The sequence below is a fragment of the Arvicanthis niloticus genome, unplaced genomic scaffold (assembly GCF_011762505.2).
Source record: "Arvicanthis niloticus isolate mArvNil1 unplaced genomic scaffold, mArvNil1.pat.X pat_scaffold_1065_arrow_ctg1, whole genome shotgun sequence".
NCBI classification, from domain to species: domain Eukaryota; kingdom Metazoa; phylum Chordata; class Mammalia; order Rodentia; family Muridae; genus Arvicanthis; species Arvicanthis niloticus.
The window spans coordinates 17,150-35,255 of NW_023045075.1; the positions used below are offsets into that span (position 1 = coordinate 17,150).

Here is an 18,106-nt window from a genome sequence, read left to right on the forward strand (position 1 = left end):
CAGGCTAGGAAACGTGACTACATCTTCAGGAGCGTCTTCATCTCCCCAGTGAATTGGAGTCTAAAGGACAAGTCACATAAACCTCACTCACATCATCTTTCTCTAGCCCTAATGTACATTCGCAGAAGAAAATCTGGGGAGTGAGGCTTCTGGGAAAGTTGTGGGCACGCTGTGCACCTGCCCCTGTCGCAGCCTCATCGCGCGGGTCTGAGCCCCGCAGCTGCAGGGAGGTGGCGTTCAGCCGCAGCTGGTGTAGGGTGCCCTCACAGCTGGAGGTGGGCAAGACCGGAGCAGCTGGCGTGAACCAGGGACTCCCAGCTGGGGCAGAAAGCTGCTCCTGGGAGTCGGAACATCTCCATCCCACCCGGCTCCAGGACCGGTCCAAAGTAGGACAGAATCTCCCGGCAAAGAGAAATAAACTTACCATGGGAGCCAATGAAAGCGGACTGGGGGGTGGGGAACTGGAAAAAAAAAAAAAAAAAAATCAGTTCCCAGAATACTTCCCGGGTCATCCGGAAGTGATCATGGGTCCCGTAGTTGCCATGGCAGTGGCCAGGCGCGTTGCTGGGCGGAGGGAAGATGGCGGTGACTAGCTGGCTGGAGCTTTTGCGGTCAGCCGAGAAGACGGCGCTGCTGCAGGATGGTAACTCGAGCCCCTTCGTTTTACCCCAACCCCCACCAGGACGGGATCTATGCGCCCGCTCCTCCAGGGAGGGCCTCAGCCTGGGTGGGCAGAGCTGGAACTGTCGCAGCAGCCATGCCAGCTTCCTGCTTTTGTGGAGGAAAACAGGCCCAGGGAGATGACCCGAGTGGAACTCAAGTCTTGGTCACCCACCTCAAGAGTTCCTTATACCATCCCCCCCAGAGTTTTGTTGGTATTTCCCAATAATTCACTTTGCATTCATCATCGTTCCTCGGGGCTGTACCAAGAGGCTAATTCTCCACCCCATTTTACTGATGAGGAAACTGAAATCCAGGAAAAGTTTTAGATCAAACCCGGGTTTTGCAGATAATCGGGTATAATTCACGACCTGGGACCCCATGCACCTCAGTTTGGGGGTTCTATTGATAATGGCAGCCCAGTGGCATAGAAAGGAGAGACAGCAGGGTTTTAGGTCAACTTTGCCATCGATTCACCATGGCCTCTTAAATTGTTAGGACCCCATTTTTCTTCAATTATAAAATGAAGTGGGTGGGCTGCCACTGTTGTTTCTAAGGTCCTTTCCAACTGTGTTTTGTTTATGATATGAATTTCAAATTGTTCCCTGATCTTTAGGGGAGATAGAGCAAAGATTAAGGTCTAAATAACTAGGATCTGAGATGTCAGCTTTTTTCATCCTGCAACTGGCCAGTTAAGTCCCCTGCACCCCAGAAGTCTTTCATGGACTCACTTGGCAGCCAGGGTGACTTAGGTCTGAATTCCTGAGCTTTAAAGCTAACAGCTAGGGACTTAACATCCATAGACAGATGCCTGGAGTTTGTGGAAATTAAAATCAGGTTTCATTTGCTCCTACCTACAGCATTAGGGAGGGAGCCCATTACCATGTGCCAAATTCTGTGCTAGAACAGATAGAAAAACAAACAAACAACAACACACAGACAAACAAAACCAACCATGGTTTGTGGTCTCAATCATAAAATGATCAAGAAAAATATATAACTAAACAGCAGCTTGTGTTAAATCAAGGTTGGAATCTTAGAAAGGCAAAGGTAGCCCATGCCTGCTATCTTTGCACTCAGAAGGTTAAGGCAGGAGACTAGTTTAAAAGGAAGGAAGACAGACAGACAGACAGACAGACAGACAGGAAGAATTGAGATAGTCTGTGAAATGCTAAGAAAGTGTGGAGATGAAAATAATTTTCTCTTTGGATAATCACCAAACACAAGAGGTGATATTTCTAGCCCCTAAGGAATTTTTAATAGTTGTTTGGTAAGTGGGGATGAAGGAGTGAGGGCGTGTAGAGGAATGAATCACACATAGAGGCAAAAGAAGTGTGAGCGTGTGTAAATGTGAGTGTGCACAGCACGGTGTTAAGCAGGCACCATTCAGGTACTGCCTGCACGGCGTCTGGGGCCAGATACAGGGAAAATAGGCTGGTAAAAGGAAAAAGAAGAAAATGGAGACTGTCCCAGACTGACTGGGATGTGTTGCAGCTTTGGGATACATTTTACAAGATAGTGTCTTTTATTTTGAGACAGAGTCTCACTGTGTAGTCCTGGCTGGTCCTAACATGTGCTCTGTAGATCAGGCTGGCCTTGAAGGTTCTCCAGCCTCTGCCTCCCTAGTGTTAGGATAAAATTCATGTACCGTCATGCTTGACCCATTTTTTGTGATATATATATACGTGTATATATATACATATATATACATATATATATATATATGCATATACACAGTATAAAATGTACTATCTCAACCATTTTAGGTTATGCACTTAGGGGTCACTAAGGACAGTCTCACTGTTTTCACCTGTCACCAGTATCCAGCTCCAAAAGTTTCGTTCTCAAAAATCAATACTTTGCACCCAGAAAACACAACTCTTCCCCAGCCCCTAGCTACTTTGTTTTTCAGTTAAATTGATTAATCTAAGAGCTTCATGTAAATGGAATCAAATAATATTTAATTATTTCACAAAGCAAAAGGTTTTCAGAGTTCATCGATGTCATAACATGTGTCAAAATTTCCTTTTTAATTTTTTTTTTTTTTTTTTGTGAGCTTATGTGGAGGCCAGAGGTCAGACTAGGGTGCCTTTCCTCACAATTGCCCATGATGGTTTTTACTTTTTTAACATTAATTTTTAACATTAACTTGTGTGTGTGTGTGTGCGCGTGCGCGTGCGTGTGTGTATGCACACACCTGCCGTAGCATATATGTGGAGATCAGAGGACAACTTGTGGGAATTGGTTCTTTCTCTCCACCATGTGAGTTCTGGGATCAGTCAGGTTACTGGGCTTGGTGACAACCCCTTTCACCAGGTCTTGCTGGGCTTCACCTTGTTTTTGAGAAAGCATCTCTTACTTACAGGGACCTAGGGTTTACTGTTGAGGCTTGGCTGGCTGTTCAGTGAGAGAGCCACAGGAGCCTCTTCTCTCCAACTCCCCAGTCGTGGGATTATATGCACATGTCACTGCCCCAGACTTTGTATATGGATCCTGGGATCAGTCAGGTCCTTAGACTTGAATGGCAAGCTGACTGCATCCTCTGCCAACATCATCCTTCTGTTTTCAAGCTGTTCCAGTGTGTGTATACCCTCTGCTCTGTGTTCATCCGTCTACGGATGGGTACTTGGGTACTTGGGTAGCTCCTGCCTTTGGTTGTTGTGAATAATACTGCTTTGAACATGATATGTAAGTGCATATGAAGTCTGCTTCTGTTGCTCTTGGTCATAAGGCAGTATTGGGGGGTATGGTGTATCTGTATGATGCTTCTGTGTGAGTGCGTACGTACACAGAGGTCTTAGCAGGCGTCACGTGTGTGAAGGCCAGGCTTTGACTTTAGTCTCTGTTACTCTCGGCCTGGGGCAGTCTCTCACTGAAGGGGCAGCTCAATTTTGGGCTTTGGAGACCTGCCTGTTTCTGCCCTCCAAAGCTGGGGTTACAGGCATGCACTAGCTATTTATGTAGCGTGCTGAGGATTCAAACTCAATTCGTCATGCCTGCAGAGCACTCCTAGCTGTGAACCAGATTATTAAGGGTGCTGAAACCTAGGGCCTACCAAGAGGTCTTGCAAATTTGGGGTAAGTTGCCTGAAATACCAGTTAGCAATGACTCAGGGGAATTGTGTGGTAGAAAAGGCGAGTTACTCGGAGAAAGCCACCGTAGGGCTCTCGTTCTTGAAGCTGACGGAGGTTACATGTCCACTGGCTATAAAGACCCTTTGTCAGTCTTCCCAAGGAGGCTACCTGTATCTATTTACCTGCCTGTAAGAAAAAGAAGAAATTACACAGGTCTGCCCTTGAGCAAGTGCTTGTGGGCTAGGAGACTCCCTTGAGTTCCCTTATCTTTTAGTGGATGGTACATTAATGTTTTTTCATTCTTGCGGTGAGCATCTGAGTTCCTGTTATAACCAGGTCCAGTGGCTGATCTCGGGAACCATGGACACCACCCACCCCCATCCAATAGAAGAGACAAGCAATAACCAAAGACTCACACAAGAGACATAAAAATCATAAACCAAGCATGTGTGGGGCAGAAAACACACGATGATGGTGTCTGGGCTCTACGCCGGAATGGCCTAGAGATGTGTAGACAATGGCTGAGTGACATGGCTGGGAGAAGGTGGCTGTCAGGGGACCCAGCTCACATCAGTGTGGAGCCCTGGTTGTAGTAGTACAGAAAGACATTTGTCTCAGATGCTTGCAACACTGTGCTGGTGGGAAGAAGCTCTGCTGTGAGCAGACATGTTCAGAGAAAGGAAGGGAGCCTGAGGCACACATAAAGCCGTGGTGGCCACAAGTCAACTCTGGTAGACGTTCTTGGGGCTGTTGCTGTTTCACGGTGTATGGGGGTGGCGGGGCGGACATCTCAGTCTGCAGGGGGTAAGACAAAGGAAGGCTTGAAGTAAGGTGCTCTCCTCTCGTGTGCAGGGAAGAGGATGGTGCACTATTTGTTCCCAGACGGGAAGGAAATGGCGGAAGAATATGATGAGAAGACCAGTGAACTCCTTGGTAAGTGTGGGACTCTGGGGGGAGGGGATCAGCAGTTCTTAGAGCTGACTAAGGAGTGAACTCCTTGGTAAGTGCTGGGACCCCAGGCCTCAGCAGCTCTTGGGGGTGACTGAGATAATTTGAATGCCTTTGGCCTCAGGCTTGAGGTGTGATGTCAGCATGCAGTGTGCAGAGTAAGGAGACGGAGGTCCTTCGGGGCAAGACTGTCCCTGAGAAGGGTATGAACATCAGAAGCGGGGTGGGCATCCTTTACCTGAAATAGCCTGTTCCCCACCTCCAGGTAAATGAGAGAGAGAGCCAGTGAGCCTCTCAGTCAGGACTAGTGTTATTAGAAACAACTGGAAAAGCTTATCACGGAGGAGGCTGTGTAGAAGGGGTGGGAGTAAAGCAAGGCATGCACTTCAAGCTTTATGCTGCTCCTTCTTTTGCTTCCTGAAGCCACACCACAAGGGCAAGCATCAGAGGTGGCAGCTTCTGACCTTGCCTCCTAGATGATACCGTGACACCATATTAAATATTACCCTCATCTTGAAGAACGATGAGAACTGGGGAGGAGTGGTGGGTTTCGGCTCCACTGCTTTTGTTCCTGCAGGTTCCCCTCCTTAAGAGTAGGCTCATAAGTAGGCTCTTGCTCGGCTCGGATTTCGGGGGGATTATTTGATTTGCCCGAGCGGTTCCCAGGCACAAACAGCAGCGGTAACTGACTTCCCAGAGCTGGTGACCAGCTCTGTGACCCAGGGCCTAAAGCTGTCTGCCATGAGAGCTGGTCTCTTTATTAAGTTGCACCTGAAATGCTAAGACCAATGACGGAATCACAGGCTGGGATATTTTCATGTCTTTATTCTATACTTTCATTTCTCCCTGGGTCTGATCGACAGGTAGTATTGTTGAGGGAATTTCTTTTTCCCTTTTCCTGACAGCTCATAAATGTCTCCAGCTGACAACGTGGGTTATGCTGGTTTGCATATTCTCTCAGTCTCCAGTCTTAAGATGTGTGTGTGCCCTGCGCATGCTCAGTTGCAGTGAAGGTGTTGATCCCAACTTATTATGAGCTGCTTGGGCTCCAGTCCCAATTGGTTTAGTCTGGCGCTATTAAAAATCTTGATGTGTTTAGCATATGACACTGATTCGCTGGAAACCAATACAGTAGTAATATCCTCACAATGCATTGTAATTTATAGTGCTCCCGGGGGTGGTAGTGGGGGGGGGACAGCCTTGGAATGCCTGACATGGGAGAACTTATGAAAGCAGAGGTCACGTGAGCTAGCCACCGTCACCGTCACCTGCCTGTCCAGCCACAGCTCCTGCTCAGGCCTGCACATCACTTCTGTGTTCCACACAGCAAATAAAGCTGCAGAGGCTATAAAAACACACAGACAAACCCAGCCCTCGCCGCACTTAGGTGTGATATTAAAATGAAGACCAAGGCTGCCTGCTCTGCTGTCCCACATCACCTTCAGTTCTGGAGGCGGCAGCCTGGGCTAGACCTTCAAAGTTCCTTTTCTTTATCAGCAACAATGGAGGAGGGACTTGGTTCACCATTTGGCTGCTTTACCTAATAATGACATTTACACGTTAACTGGGCATTATTCCAGGGACTTTACATGAATTACATCTTCATTAAAGCCCCCGGACGACGACGACATAGGCACTGTTGTCCCCCATTTCACAGTTGAGGGAGGAAGCTCAGAGGAGGCGAGCGCCATGTTGAAAATCCAAAAGCTGTATGGTATCTGAGAGCTGGAGACTTTAAATCCTGCTCTCTTTGGTTTGCTTTCTTTTCTCAAGATGTGGTTCTCCTTCGAAGCCCGGGATGCAGCCTGGGACTCACTGTGCACCCCAGGCTGGGCCAGCCCCCCCAAATGAGCCTTCTAGAGCTGAGGTCAAGATGTGTGTGGGCAAACCCATCTCTGAGACCTAGTTCTTCCTTTTACCTCCCCTAGGTTCCACCCAGCTACCTTGCAAAATACTCTCCAATATTAGTGTTTCTTTCTTTCTTTCTTTTCTTTCTTTCTTTGCTTTTAAGATAGGATCTCTGTCCATTGCCTGTGTTAGCCTCAAACTTGTGGGTTCAAGTGGTCCTCTGGCCTCATTTCCCAAGTAGCTGGGACTGCAGGCACATGCCACAATGCCTGGTTATTAATGTATAAATATAATCTCTGCTGGAACTAGCTTTCTGCTTGTGCATACTATGAAGTAAAATACGGATATGGTTTTCGTGGCAGAAAGTGAAATGGTTTCCATTTTTTCCCCAGCTAATATACAAATTTGATAATTGGTCAAACAGGTTTTCTATTAGGAAAAAAAAAAAGCTCAGAAAGTAATTTAGAGAGGAGGACTTGCCAGTAGGTGTGCATCTGTCTGGGACAAAGTTCCTCCAGTCGGTGTTAATAAGCATGTTAGTGTCATCTTTTTTTCTCCCCTCCCGGGGCTGTTCATTCCCACCCCCACCCCCCCACTCCACAATGAGCGCTGTATGTATTCATAGAGAAAAGAGCTGAAGGGCCTTGTAACAATGATCGGAACATCAAACCAACCCCCAGAAGAACACAGCATGTCCAGGGGGCCAGGCTGAAGGGCAGACCGTCCCCCAGCGATTACATTTGGATTACCTCTTAATCTGCTTTGGTATTTGACCGCCAGCCTAACCACCACAGGCTGCATTCGGAGGATATTGAGTACTTTCATCCCCAGGCACTTGAGCGCCTTTATAAATGACCCACTCGATTCCCTTCAGCCTCCTCAGGGATGGGCCAGGCAGCTGTTTAATAGCCACAGAGCAGTGTTGCAGTGTTTTAGGGCAGAAAAGAAGAATCCTGCATCCAGTTTAAGCTGCAGGGAGTATTTAGGAAAGGGGAATGTAATTATCCGTATTGGAAGTGGGCCAGGCCTTGGAGCTTTGGGGAAAGAGGCCTTTAGGACCTCCACTTTCCAGCCCACCTGAAAGATGGGGCTGCTTTCAGCAGTCTGGGGCGTCAGCCTGCTTCCTGCTGACTTGGGAAAAGCCCCCCTGGCATTGTCTCCTTCATCCATTCTCCCATCAAACCCTTACAGGGTCATTGGAAGTCTCCTTTCCAAAAACTGGGTGACTCAGCCCAGAAGAGAGAGCAGCATCCCAGGGAGCTAGCTGCCTTGTACACGCCAGTTTGGGTTTAGCATATAATCAAATCAGGATGACAGCAGGTGGAGCAGTCCTCTGTTGCCGCAGGAGCTGACCTTGAGTACAAGAACAAAGAGGGGACCAGAAAGCCCAAGACTGTCTGTCAAGACTGTGTTTGCACGTGTGCACACATGCCCACATGCATTAGAAAAGTAAGGACTTCAGAATCTTTCATTGGATCTTGCCGCTTGAAACCTACCTACGTGTTACATTCTTACACAAATATAATTTCCCAGGGTGTTTTACAGAAAGTGAGATGGCCAAGAACACCAAGCTCCCATGACCCCAAGTAGCATTGGAGTTAAGAGAGAAGACAGCCAGCAGGTCTGTGCTTTTTCCTTCTAGGGCATGTTTCTGAGGAAGATGGAGTTGGTCTTCCTTAAAGAGTTGGACCGGGTGGGAAGTCCTGCAGTGATTCTCGCCTCTAAGGGCCATACTGGTGATGTTCCCAGGACATAAGTGTAACAGAGCCCATGATGACAGGGCATCTTGCTTTTCTAGCCCAGGTACATAAAAACTCATCATATTGCCCTTCAGCTAACCAAGCCTGGCCTTTAGATAGAGAAACAGAAGCCGGACATGGTGATGCACACCTTTAATCTCAGCACCCAGGAGGCCGAGGCAGAAGGGTCACTGTGAATTTGAGGCTATCCTTGTCTAAATAGCATGTTCTGGGACAACCAAGACTACATAGAGACCATGTCTCAATAAAAACAAGAAAAGACAAAGCAGTGACTGAGGAAAGCTGTCAGGATGTCACCTCTGCTTAGAATACTCGGAGACTAGCTCACTTCTTTATTGATGATTGGATTCTGGACATGGGGTGATAAGACCCAAATTATCTTTGTCTGTTTTAAGACAGGATTTTGTTATCTAGCCCAGGATAGCCTATAGCCTCCATCCTACCAGCCTAAGTGTGTGTGTGTGTGTGTGTCATTGTGATTTGTAGACCTGAATCCTAACTGTTGCTTTTGCAAGTAGCTTTCACTGTTCCTCAGTAATTCTCCTCGGTCCCCTGGAGAGTGGAGGTGAAGGGGGCAGGTGAGGAAGAAATGCCTTCTCCTCAATAAACAAACAAAAATAAAGCTGTTAGACTAGACGAATCCTCCTTAGGCCCGTGATGACTGTGCTCTGCCATACAGCGATGCCAGGCCGACATGAGGCCTTGTCTGATAGTCTCGGCCAGGTGGTAGTGGCACACACCTTTAATCTCAGGACTTGGGAGACAGAGGCAGGCGAATCTGTGAGTTCACAGCCTGCCTGGTCTACATAGTGAGTTCTAGGACTGTCAGAGTTGCATAGTGAGACCCTCTCTTAAAACACCAAGTGATGCTGGGGTATCTGTGCTCGCCATGTGAGCCGTCCCAACACTGCTGTCGGCATGTCTGGGGGAAAAGTACTTTCCTGCCTCATTTTTCTATGTATACTGTTGCTGGGCTTCCCTGCTCTTTACCTTCTGAGTGCTGAGGATCCAGCCCATGGTCTCAGTCATGCTAGGCTCAGGCTCTGCCACTAAGCTGCACCCCAGCCTGCACGGCATTTTATACATGGTTTGAGGATCCAGGGGCGATCTTTGCTCTCGTAGGGAGTTGATTTCATCATCTTGTCACGGTGCGCTGCTCCTAGGAGGCATCTATCACTTGTTTGTAACTGTGACAGAGACCCTAGAGGCTGGCTTCCAGTTGGCTGAGGTACCACGGTGGCTAGGTTTGCATATACTCCTGGTCACAGTCCATTCGCTTAAGGAAGTATTTGTGGGTGTAAGAAGTTGCCTAGAAAGCATATTTCCAAGTTTTACTCTTCCTTATTAATTTTCATTATAAACTTGCAAATGTGTTTCTAGGGAGAATCTTGGCCCTAAGATGTAATAAAACCACACTGCAGAATGCAGCAGACCTTATAAAAAGCCCATATTCAAGGGAAAGTTCTAATTTTACATCACGCTTCTATGTTCGCTTTTTGTGCTCACAGTGGTGAGCATGTGCAGGATTGCCCTTGCTGATGAAAAGCCCCCAGGCCCCGTGCTGCCACCCTTCTGCCCCACCCTGAAAAGAGACCCACCCGGAAACAGCTGTGGTACCCCACCAGGCCTTTCAGAGTCGGTCAGCTCCTAGAGCAGCTGCAGGAGGCGGCAGGATTTCAGCACCGAATGCTCAGCTCTTGCCTAGGATGCCCAAACTCGGCAGCCCCAGGCTTCTCAATAGAACGGGAAGGAAGGGTGGAGGGCACTCCCCTCCCCAGCAGAGAGCCTCTGCCACTGGCAGGTGCCACAGCAGCCACCAGCACAGGTGGGGCTCATTTCCCAGTGCTGCCGACAGAACTCCTGTCTGGATCTATGCTTTCCATTCTGTGCCTTATTTTAAAAGACAGCAACAACAAAAACTTGACCTGGTAGCAGGTCTCTAAGCCCAGCACCCATGCCAGGAAGATCACCAGAAGGTGAAACTACTAGTTTTCATCATAAAACAAACCTAACGGGGATATAGGGCAGGGCTAAAAGCATCAACAACAACAACAAAAGAACCCTTTCAGAGATACCTGAATTATAAAACATGGCAAAGTAAAGATTATTATTTGCATTATCAAGTTATAAATGTAAGGATCTATTATTTTACAAAAAAAATGCCACATTTATAATTAGTCCATTGTAAGCGGATGTTTGTGTGCACTTTGTAACTACCCAGTGTACCAGTTTGTGTACCCAGTGTACCCAGTTTGTGTGCACTACCCTCGGGTTATTCAAATGCTGATTTCTCTGCCCTCAGGTCTTATTTCAATCTGGACACAGGATTGTAATACTTATGTCAAGAATCTCCAGTCTCAAGTTTGTGTAAACAGTTCGTACCCTTTATTCCCTGATCACCCAAAGGCGGGGCAGAAGAGAGAATAGGGTGGGGATGTCTGCCAACCAGAGGAAAGATAGAAAGGAAAGAGGGAGATTCAGATCAGCGCAGAAGATGGAGGATTTGGAGCCATGAGGAAGGGGTCCAGAGAGAACTCATGCACATATCGTATCGTGGGTGGGGCTGGGAGGAGCCAGATTAGTGTAGGAGGTTAAAGTAGATCGGTTAACTGCTCAGGAATTGAGGTACAGCTTGAAATAAATCTTGGTTTCTCTGTGCAGTTCTTGAGGACTAGCATAAGGTAAAGAAATACAGTTGTCAGATTAATTCACTATTTACATTTATATTAAGAGTAATTCACTTACAGTCCATTTAAAATGCAGAACAAGCCCATAAAACAAAAATATATAAGTCTAACAAAATACAGTGTGTGCCTGAGACTTTGTGTTCATTGCGATGCTAGAGGTCAAGCCTAGTGCTTGGGAAAACTGACCGTGAGTTACACTCCAGCTCGAGACTACATTTAAATACAACTTTTGTGCTGTCAGGGTTTTGTTGTTTGTAGTTGTTTTAAGGCAGGTGTACCTGAAGTAAGTAAATGCCTTTATTTAGACTTCTGAATCATGAGACAAATCTGGACAAACAGCCTCCATCCACTCAATTCATTTTTCCTTCATATGGTTTTCTAGAGGGGGAAAATGCACCCAAAGGTGGGTGTGGGGTTGTGGGGGTGCCGGTGTGCAGGCAAACTCTGAAATCCAAGCATTTGAGGCCAAGACACAAGGAATAGTTTGGAAACAGCCTGGGCTGTAAGTCCATGTCCCAAGAAACATCATCAAAGCACAGCTAGACTTCCATCTGAAGACCCGGATTTCCCATTTCCAGAAATGGCCTTTGTAGCCTCTTTGCCTTCGGTTGGGTGCCATGCCCCATGATTCCCATCAGAGCTTCATTCCCGTTCCAGTTGTATGCCTGCCTTTGAAATGGACTTTGCAGGTTACCTGCTGCTGTACTGCCCCATTTGATTTCCCAAGTTATGTGTTGATTCCTGGCTCAGATACACAAGGCCCAGCATTGAGACCAAAGCCTGGGCTTCTCCTGTTCCAGTTATCCAATGTCTTGTCAGCTTTGGCAGCAGAGAGCGTTAATCCATTGCTTGTTTCTCTCTGCAGTGAGAAAGTGGCGTGTCAAAAATGCCCTGGGAGCCATGGGCCAGTGGCAGCTTGAAGTGGGGGAGCCAGTGCCTTCAGGAGCTGGGAGCCTGGGACCCGAGCTCATCAAGGAAAGTAATGCCAATGTATGTCTGTTTGTCCGGGGTCTAATGGGGAGTGGGAAGAGACTCCTGACCCCTAGGGCAGGGTCCATAATTTGTTCACCTTCTATCCACCATGCCCACCTAGCCACATTAGGTTTGTGTGAGCATCCAAAGGGTATGGCACAGCAATTGCAACCTGCCTCAGGTGGGGAGCCATGAGAAGAGCAGAGGGGCTTCTTGTCTGGCTCTGGGAAGAGCCTGGGGAGGGGGGGAGCCAACCTTCTGTACCTTTCCCCCTGAATGGTCCTTGATAAACTGGGCATCATACCACATGCCTATAATCCCAGCACTGGAGGAGGTGGAGGCCCAAGAACCGTTAAGTTCAAGGTCATCTTACTGCACAGTGAGTCCAAGGACAACCTGGGTTGATTTGCTTTTCATAGCCCATCTTCATGCGCAAGGACACCAAAACAAGTTTCCAGTGGCGGATTCGAAATCTCCCCTACCCAAAGGATGTGTATAGTGTGTCTGTGGCCCAGAAGGAGCGCTGCATCATTGTTAGAACGACAAACAAAAAGTGAGTCGGGTGGTGGGCACCGGTTTACTGTGTGTGGGTGGAGCGGAGCGAGCTCTCTGGCTGCTCTGGATCTGGGAGGCAGTGCTCAGAGTGGACCAGGTAACTGCGCAGTAGCCCCGCCGAGGCAGCAGAACTCAGCCAGTTTCTAATTCCATCCGCGGCATATACTGGTGCTCAGCTGACTGTTGAGTGAATGAGGGTTTAAGTGATCACATAGCCATTGCTTGTGGTCTCTGGTACCTTTACTCTAAGGTGGTTATGTCCTTGATCTGGTGAACTTGGCTTGATGACAGCACTGCATAGGCAGGGAGTCATGTCCTGGAAGGTACACCTGCCTTGGTGGCAATTTGAGACTTTAAAGTATCAAACAGTGCAGGAGTAACCCCTGTCCCTCCCTTACTGAGAGAAAGTGGCCAGATGTTTGGCTCCCAGAAATCTCTGAAATTCTGTTTCAGATCCTCTCTGTGGTCTGCTGGGTGGTAAGGTTTGAGAGGAGGTGGGATCACATTTGCGATTCTGCCGCTCTAGCTCATGAAAGAGAGCCTAGGAGTGAATCGGTTCAGCCTGAGCTAAAAAGAGGATGTGGCCAACTCTAACCTGGGGCTTCATTTTGGGAGGTTTTTTTTTGGTTTGTTTTATCTTCTCAACCACAAGCTGCAAAACTACCCAGCTTGCTGCTTGGGTACAGAGCCTAGCCCCATGGTGCTGCTATATCATTTGCCACTTTGCAGGAGAGCTCCCTGCCCCCCCCTTCAGGTGGTGTGGTACAGTCCCCTGAGAGGCCTGCCTACAGGGAAGCAGGGGAACTCCCCCCACCTCCAGCGCAGCCCTGGGTCCTGTCCTCCTCTTAGCACCCCACACCCTATCACTTTGGCAGGGTTAAAGGGACAAGGGAAAGGGTAGAGATGAATGAATTAATTTCAGGATTATTGCTGTATGTGCAGCCAGCAGCCCCTGTAGTGGACCTTGTCTATAAATATAAAGTCATAATAATAAGGGTTTACGTTTATAAAGTGCACTGAAGTCCTAAGATAAAAGGCCGTTTATTCCCGTTATTGTTCTCATCATTAACAGGAGTCAGTGCCTGAAGTGGAATTTAGCAATTTCAGACAACAGAGAAATTGCCTGTAGAAAACAAACTCCATGCTTCAGCAAGCATTCCCTGGCGGAAGAAGCCCTGGGTCCAAACTGGGAACAAAAGTGCTTCTGATAGCACTTGAATCTGCAGCTTAGCACTTTGTAAAGCTGGCTGCTGCCTCCTTTTTGTCCCCCAGAGGTCACTGTCGAATACAGATATCAGGCAGAAATGTGATTACAAGCGAGTGCTAAAGGAAAGGCTAAGCTGGCTCACCAAAAATTCATCTGAGCAGATCCTCTGGGCCCCATCTCCTGCACACATATACCGTATATACCGTAGGTGGCGCTATTGGCCAGGGGCTCCGTAGCTAGCAGGGCATTCTAGCACCCAGTGGTGGGGATTGGGGACATTGTTGAGATGCTAGTGGAAGCAAGGTAGGATGGGAGTGGTACCCTGGGAGGAGGGCTTCCCACAAAGGGGGAAAAATGGTATTTTTGTGCTCACTTTGAAACTGAGATTCTGAGTCCTAACCAGGCTCAGCCCTGCCCCCTGCAGGTCCATCAGATAGGAAGCCAGAGAGGGTGCCACAGGCAAACAGCCTTTCCTGGATGGACCTGCCTTCTACGTGGAGAAATACAGTCTGTACCTGTACTTTCAACAATCAAACAAAACACAAGAGTGTTTTATATGTGCAAGGTCTAATTTTTTTCAGAATACTTTAAAATCTCTTTCCTGATCATATCCTTCACGGCATACATGCAGCATATTAATGAATGTAGAGGCACGGAAGAAGTGGGCACCACGTGACCTGTACCTGGGCATCCTCACTGCACCCCACCATGGCACTTTTCTTCACCTCGTTTTAATATTCCAGCATGTGGTTCCCAGCCAAAGCTGCACAGTTGCCTTGCTGGTATCTGCCTGACCCTGGAGAATGTGGTTAGCCACTTTGTTTAAAGAAGTGATTCCAGGGCCTTGTGGTAGTTAGTCCTCAGCCTTGGTATTAATGCGATGGGCTGGGGAAGGAAGAAACTACTTCTTTCTACATGATTCTGGTGTGGTACCATCTGGTCCCGATAAGAACATTGGTGTAAAGAAGGTTCCAGACCTCATCCCGGAAGCTGGCAGCCGTTAAGTGAAAAGATGGCTGTGTGCTGGACTAGGAAGATGCTGGTTTATAGCTAGCTCTGCCATGTGTCAACTGTAGTATTTAGGCCAACTTCTCACTTAGGAGAATGGTGTTTATACTACCTCAAGGATTGTTTGGGGAATTTGACGATATCAGATACATGCCTGCTCCTGTACGACAGACGGCCAAGGTGCCAAAGCACGGATCTGAAGAGAGCTGGCTAACCACACTGTGATGATACAGTAAGCACAGGTTCTATCAGTAAGCATCACCAGAAGGCAGGACTCAGTGGTCAGATAACTTGAGTGTGGACCTGTTCATTGTGACTCTAGGAGTGACAGAAGGGACGGGAGGGCTGGAGACCTCTCTGGTTACCTGCCAAGCCCAGCGTGCAGGCTGAGGAAGTGTGGGGCAGGGCTCACGGAATTCTCCACAGCGTCCTGCTCCTGCCTCAGCTCTCCCTCAGGGATGTTCACTGAGCCTGCGAAGGCACCTATGAAGGGTCTCGGGGAATTGTGCAGGGGATACAGACAGAGCAGGCAGGATGGGAAGGTACTGGGACTGTGTCAGAAGCACAGTGGGTTCCTCTCAGCCAGATACTGGTGACCATTCAAGTTCAGTCACTGTAGGAGCAAATCCTGAGTGGGTGAGTGGAAGCTCATGAAGGTACCACGTGGCAGGAGACTCGAGGGAAAAGGTGTTTAACCTCACCCAGTAAACAAACCTCGGCCTCTCAGGCCTGTGCTCCAGGCACGGGCTGCCTCAGTTTCCTAGACTGGCAGAGGTAGGGTAAGGAAAGGAGCAAACCACACTCCTTAAGTTCCCTAAGATCCTGAAGTTGCCCTGGGGGGGGGGGGGGAGGTCAGGGTGGAGACAAACCCTGGGCTGCTTCTCCTCCATTGGCCCTGCCTGGATGTGGGTGTGGGAGGAACTTCTCTGCCGGTTCTGCTCTCTGTGTATATTTGCAAGGAAGATGTTAACACTTCCTAACCGGCCTTTGTGTTCACCTAATCTCTGCTGTTTAACCTTTGACCCCCTGCTATTATCAGCGTCTGCCACCTTTGCTGGCCAGACCAGGGCCCCAGGAAAAGCCCTCACTCGGCCTGTTGGCTAGGAAGAGGATGAAGCAGGCATTCCACCCTGTTGCAGGCAGATGGATCGCCTTTCCCTGGGGCAGAGCTTTGGAAAGGAAAGCCACTTGCCTTACATTAGGGTCCCCAGCCCCCACTCCTTTTGAACTGTCAGTCTTTAAGTAAACATTCTTTTCCTGCATTGGGTCCCAGCACCTTAGTGGGGAGAGGGGAACCTGGGAAGAGAGCTTCCCCCCCACCCCCAGCCTCTTCTGAACTGAGGGATTTGGGCAGGGAGGACCGGCCAGAAGTGCTGCATTGATGTCAACTCTCTGAGTCCTCGGGGCATCAGGGCTTTTGAAGTGGACTCAGTGTAGCTGTCACCACAAGGGCCAGGACCCTCTGAAGTATTAAAAGCCATTCTCTCTGGGCCCATCTCTTGAGTTTGTTATACCTGCCTAAGATTTCCCTCCTCAGCCCACACAGCCTCTCCCTCTGCAGTAAAGGACTCCTTGTCCAGGTGAAGGCTCCAGCAGTCCCTGGCCAGTGCCCAGCCCACCCAGACACCAAGGAGATGGCCAAGTGAGGCTGTTTGAGGGGAAGGGCCTTTCCTTAGGCCCTGGTCTAATGAGCATCAGGTGTGTGAGGAAATCTCCGACCCCAGCCTCCTACAACACTGACAACTGAGCAGGGAGGCAGGCAGCGCCTCAGCCCCCTCAGGGAGAAAGCTCTTTGTGCTGTGCTTTCCTCTCTGGTTTTAGTGGTCCCTCTAAGAAGGCCCCACTAAAAACCACTTGGGGTGCTTTTTGTGTCATTGGGAGTTCCAGCCCTGCATGGTGAGTCTCTCTGGCCCCCGGGCTAACCTCAGAACTCTCCCTGGCTCTGCTCACCTTTGGCTATGAGGCCACTAGCATCCTTTAAGAAACTCAAACTCAAAACAGGCCTTTCCTGTGGGTTTCCCTGTTTCCTCTCGAGCTGTAGAGAAAATGGGGGCACTCTGTGGGGAACCTAGTGTCTCCCAAGTGTCGGGGTCACCATACTGGTTCCCCAGTAGCCTCTTGTATCCCCACAGATACTACAAGAAGTTCTCCATCCCTGACTTAGACAGACACCAGCTTCCTCTGGATGATTCTGCACTGAGCTTTGCCCACGCCAACTGCACCCTGATAATCTCTGTAAGATTCGCTCAGATTTGGCATCAAGAAGAGGTTTCTCATCCCTCACCCACTTCCCTGAATTCAAGCATCCCAAACCTTTGGTGTGCTTGTTGGAGAACAGACATCTAGTCATCTGGGGATATGGGGGTGGGGGTGGGGGTGGAGACCGAGAGGGAACCATACCCCCAAAGCTCACAGGGTGGCAGTGAAGTGGGGCAGTGGTGGTAACCACAAGCCTTAGGTTGTCCCCTTGGGCCTGCTCTTCCCCAGCCACAGGAGCTGAGCAAGTCCTTCAGACCTATACACCAAGGTCTTCATGTACACGGAGGGTCATGGAGAACCAGAGTGAGTGTGGGAGGGAGAGGCTAGTAACTGAGTTATGTTTTCTCCCTGGTTCCCTCCACAGTATCAGAAGCCGAAGGAGGTCATGGCAGCTGAGTCAGAGCTACAGAAGGAGTTAAAGAAGGTAAAGACGGCCCACAGCAGTGACGGGGACTGTAAGACACAGTAGCTGTCCTGAGCCTTGCACTCCAGTGTGGAGGAACCCAGGAGACTTCCGGGCTTGGGTTTTGTGGTGCAGGCAGCCTCCTCTCTTCTAAGAACTACAGAGTCCACAGAGCTGGCTCTTGGGGCACAGTTTGCTTCCACCTGTGGATTTATTCCTCAGTAAAGTCATGTGCAGTTGCTCTGGAAGGACTCACTGCCCTTTTCTCTACTCCTGTGTATCTCGCCCTTCCCTGGATGCCCCAGCCCGCCTTCCCATCCTGGGGGCCTCCCACACAAGCCTTCCAGCTAAAGGGGCAGAAGAGTGGGAACAGGGCTGGGCATCTTGTAATCTCCCATGTGCTGGCTGGCCTTATGCGAGTGGCTCAGGAAAAACTCCTCTGAGGCAAGTGTGGGTAAAAGGGAAGTTTAAAAATTCAGCTATCTTGGAAACAGCACAGAACGTTAAGACACTATAGTTAAAAGAACATAATTACAGTATTGTCAAAGGCGTGTGTATGGTGGGACAGAAGTGAAAGGTCACCATAGCTCAGCATCCTAGAGGCCTCCAACAGTTCCTTGTCTACACCCCGAAGAGGTAGAAGAAACCTTTTTGTTCTTGGGGACACAGGCCATGTTTTTGCCCTCCCCCTGTACACATTCCTGAATTTAAATGTGATATTCTGC

At 48.9% G+C, this 18,106-nt stretch overlaps 1 protein-coding gene across 3 annotated transcripts; it reads left to right on the top strand.

The window, feature by feature from the left end:
- The first annotated feature begins 504 nt into the window (after window positions 1–504).
- Window positions 505–17,629, top strand: LOC117701428 (protein DPCD). 3 transcript variants are annotated; one of them, XM_034493127.2, is made up of 6 exons: window positions 505–643; window positions 4,587–4,667; window positions 11,843–11,967; window positions 12,369–12,502; window positions 16,852–16,954; window positions 17,343–17,629. In XM_034493127.2, the coding sequence occupies exons 1-6, from the start codon at window positions 580–582 to the stop codon at window positions 17,445–17,447; spliced, it is 612 nt and encodes a 203-aa protein (XP_034349018.1). In that variant the 5' UTR covers window positions 505–579; the 3' UTR covers window positions 17,448–17,629. The 3 variants fall into 3 exon arrangements, with proteins under 3 accessions (XP_034349018.1, XP_034349019.1, XP_076562362.1); XM_034493128.2 differs by having other exon boundaries at window positions 571–643; window positions 11,843–11,956; XM_076706247.1 differs by lacking the exons at window positions 505–643; window positions 4,587–4,667 and adding an exon at window positions 4,721–4,734 and having other exon boundaries at window positions 11,843–11,956.
- Window positions 17,630–18,106: the final 477 nt, after the last annotated feature.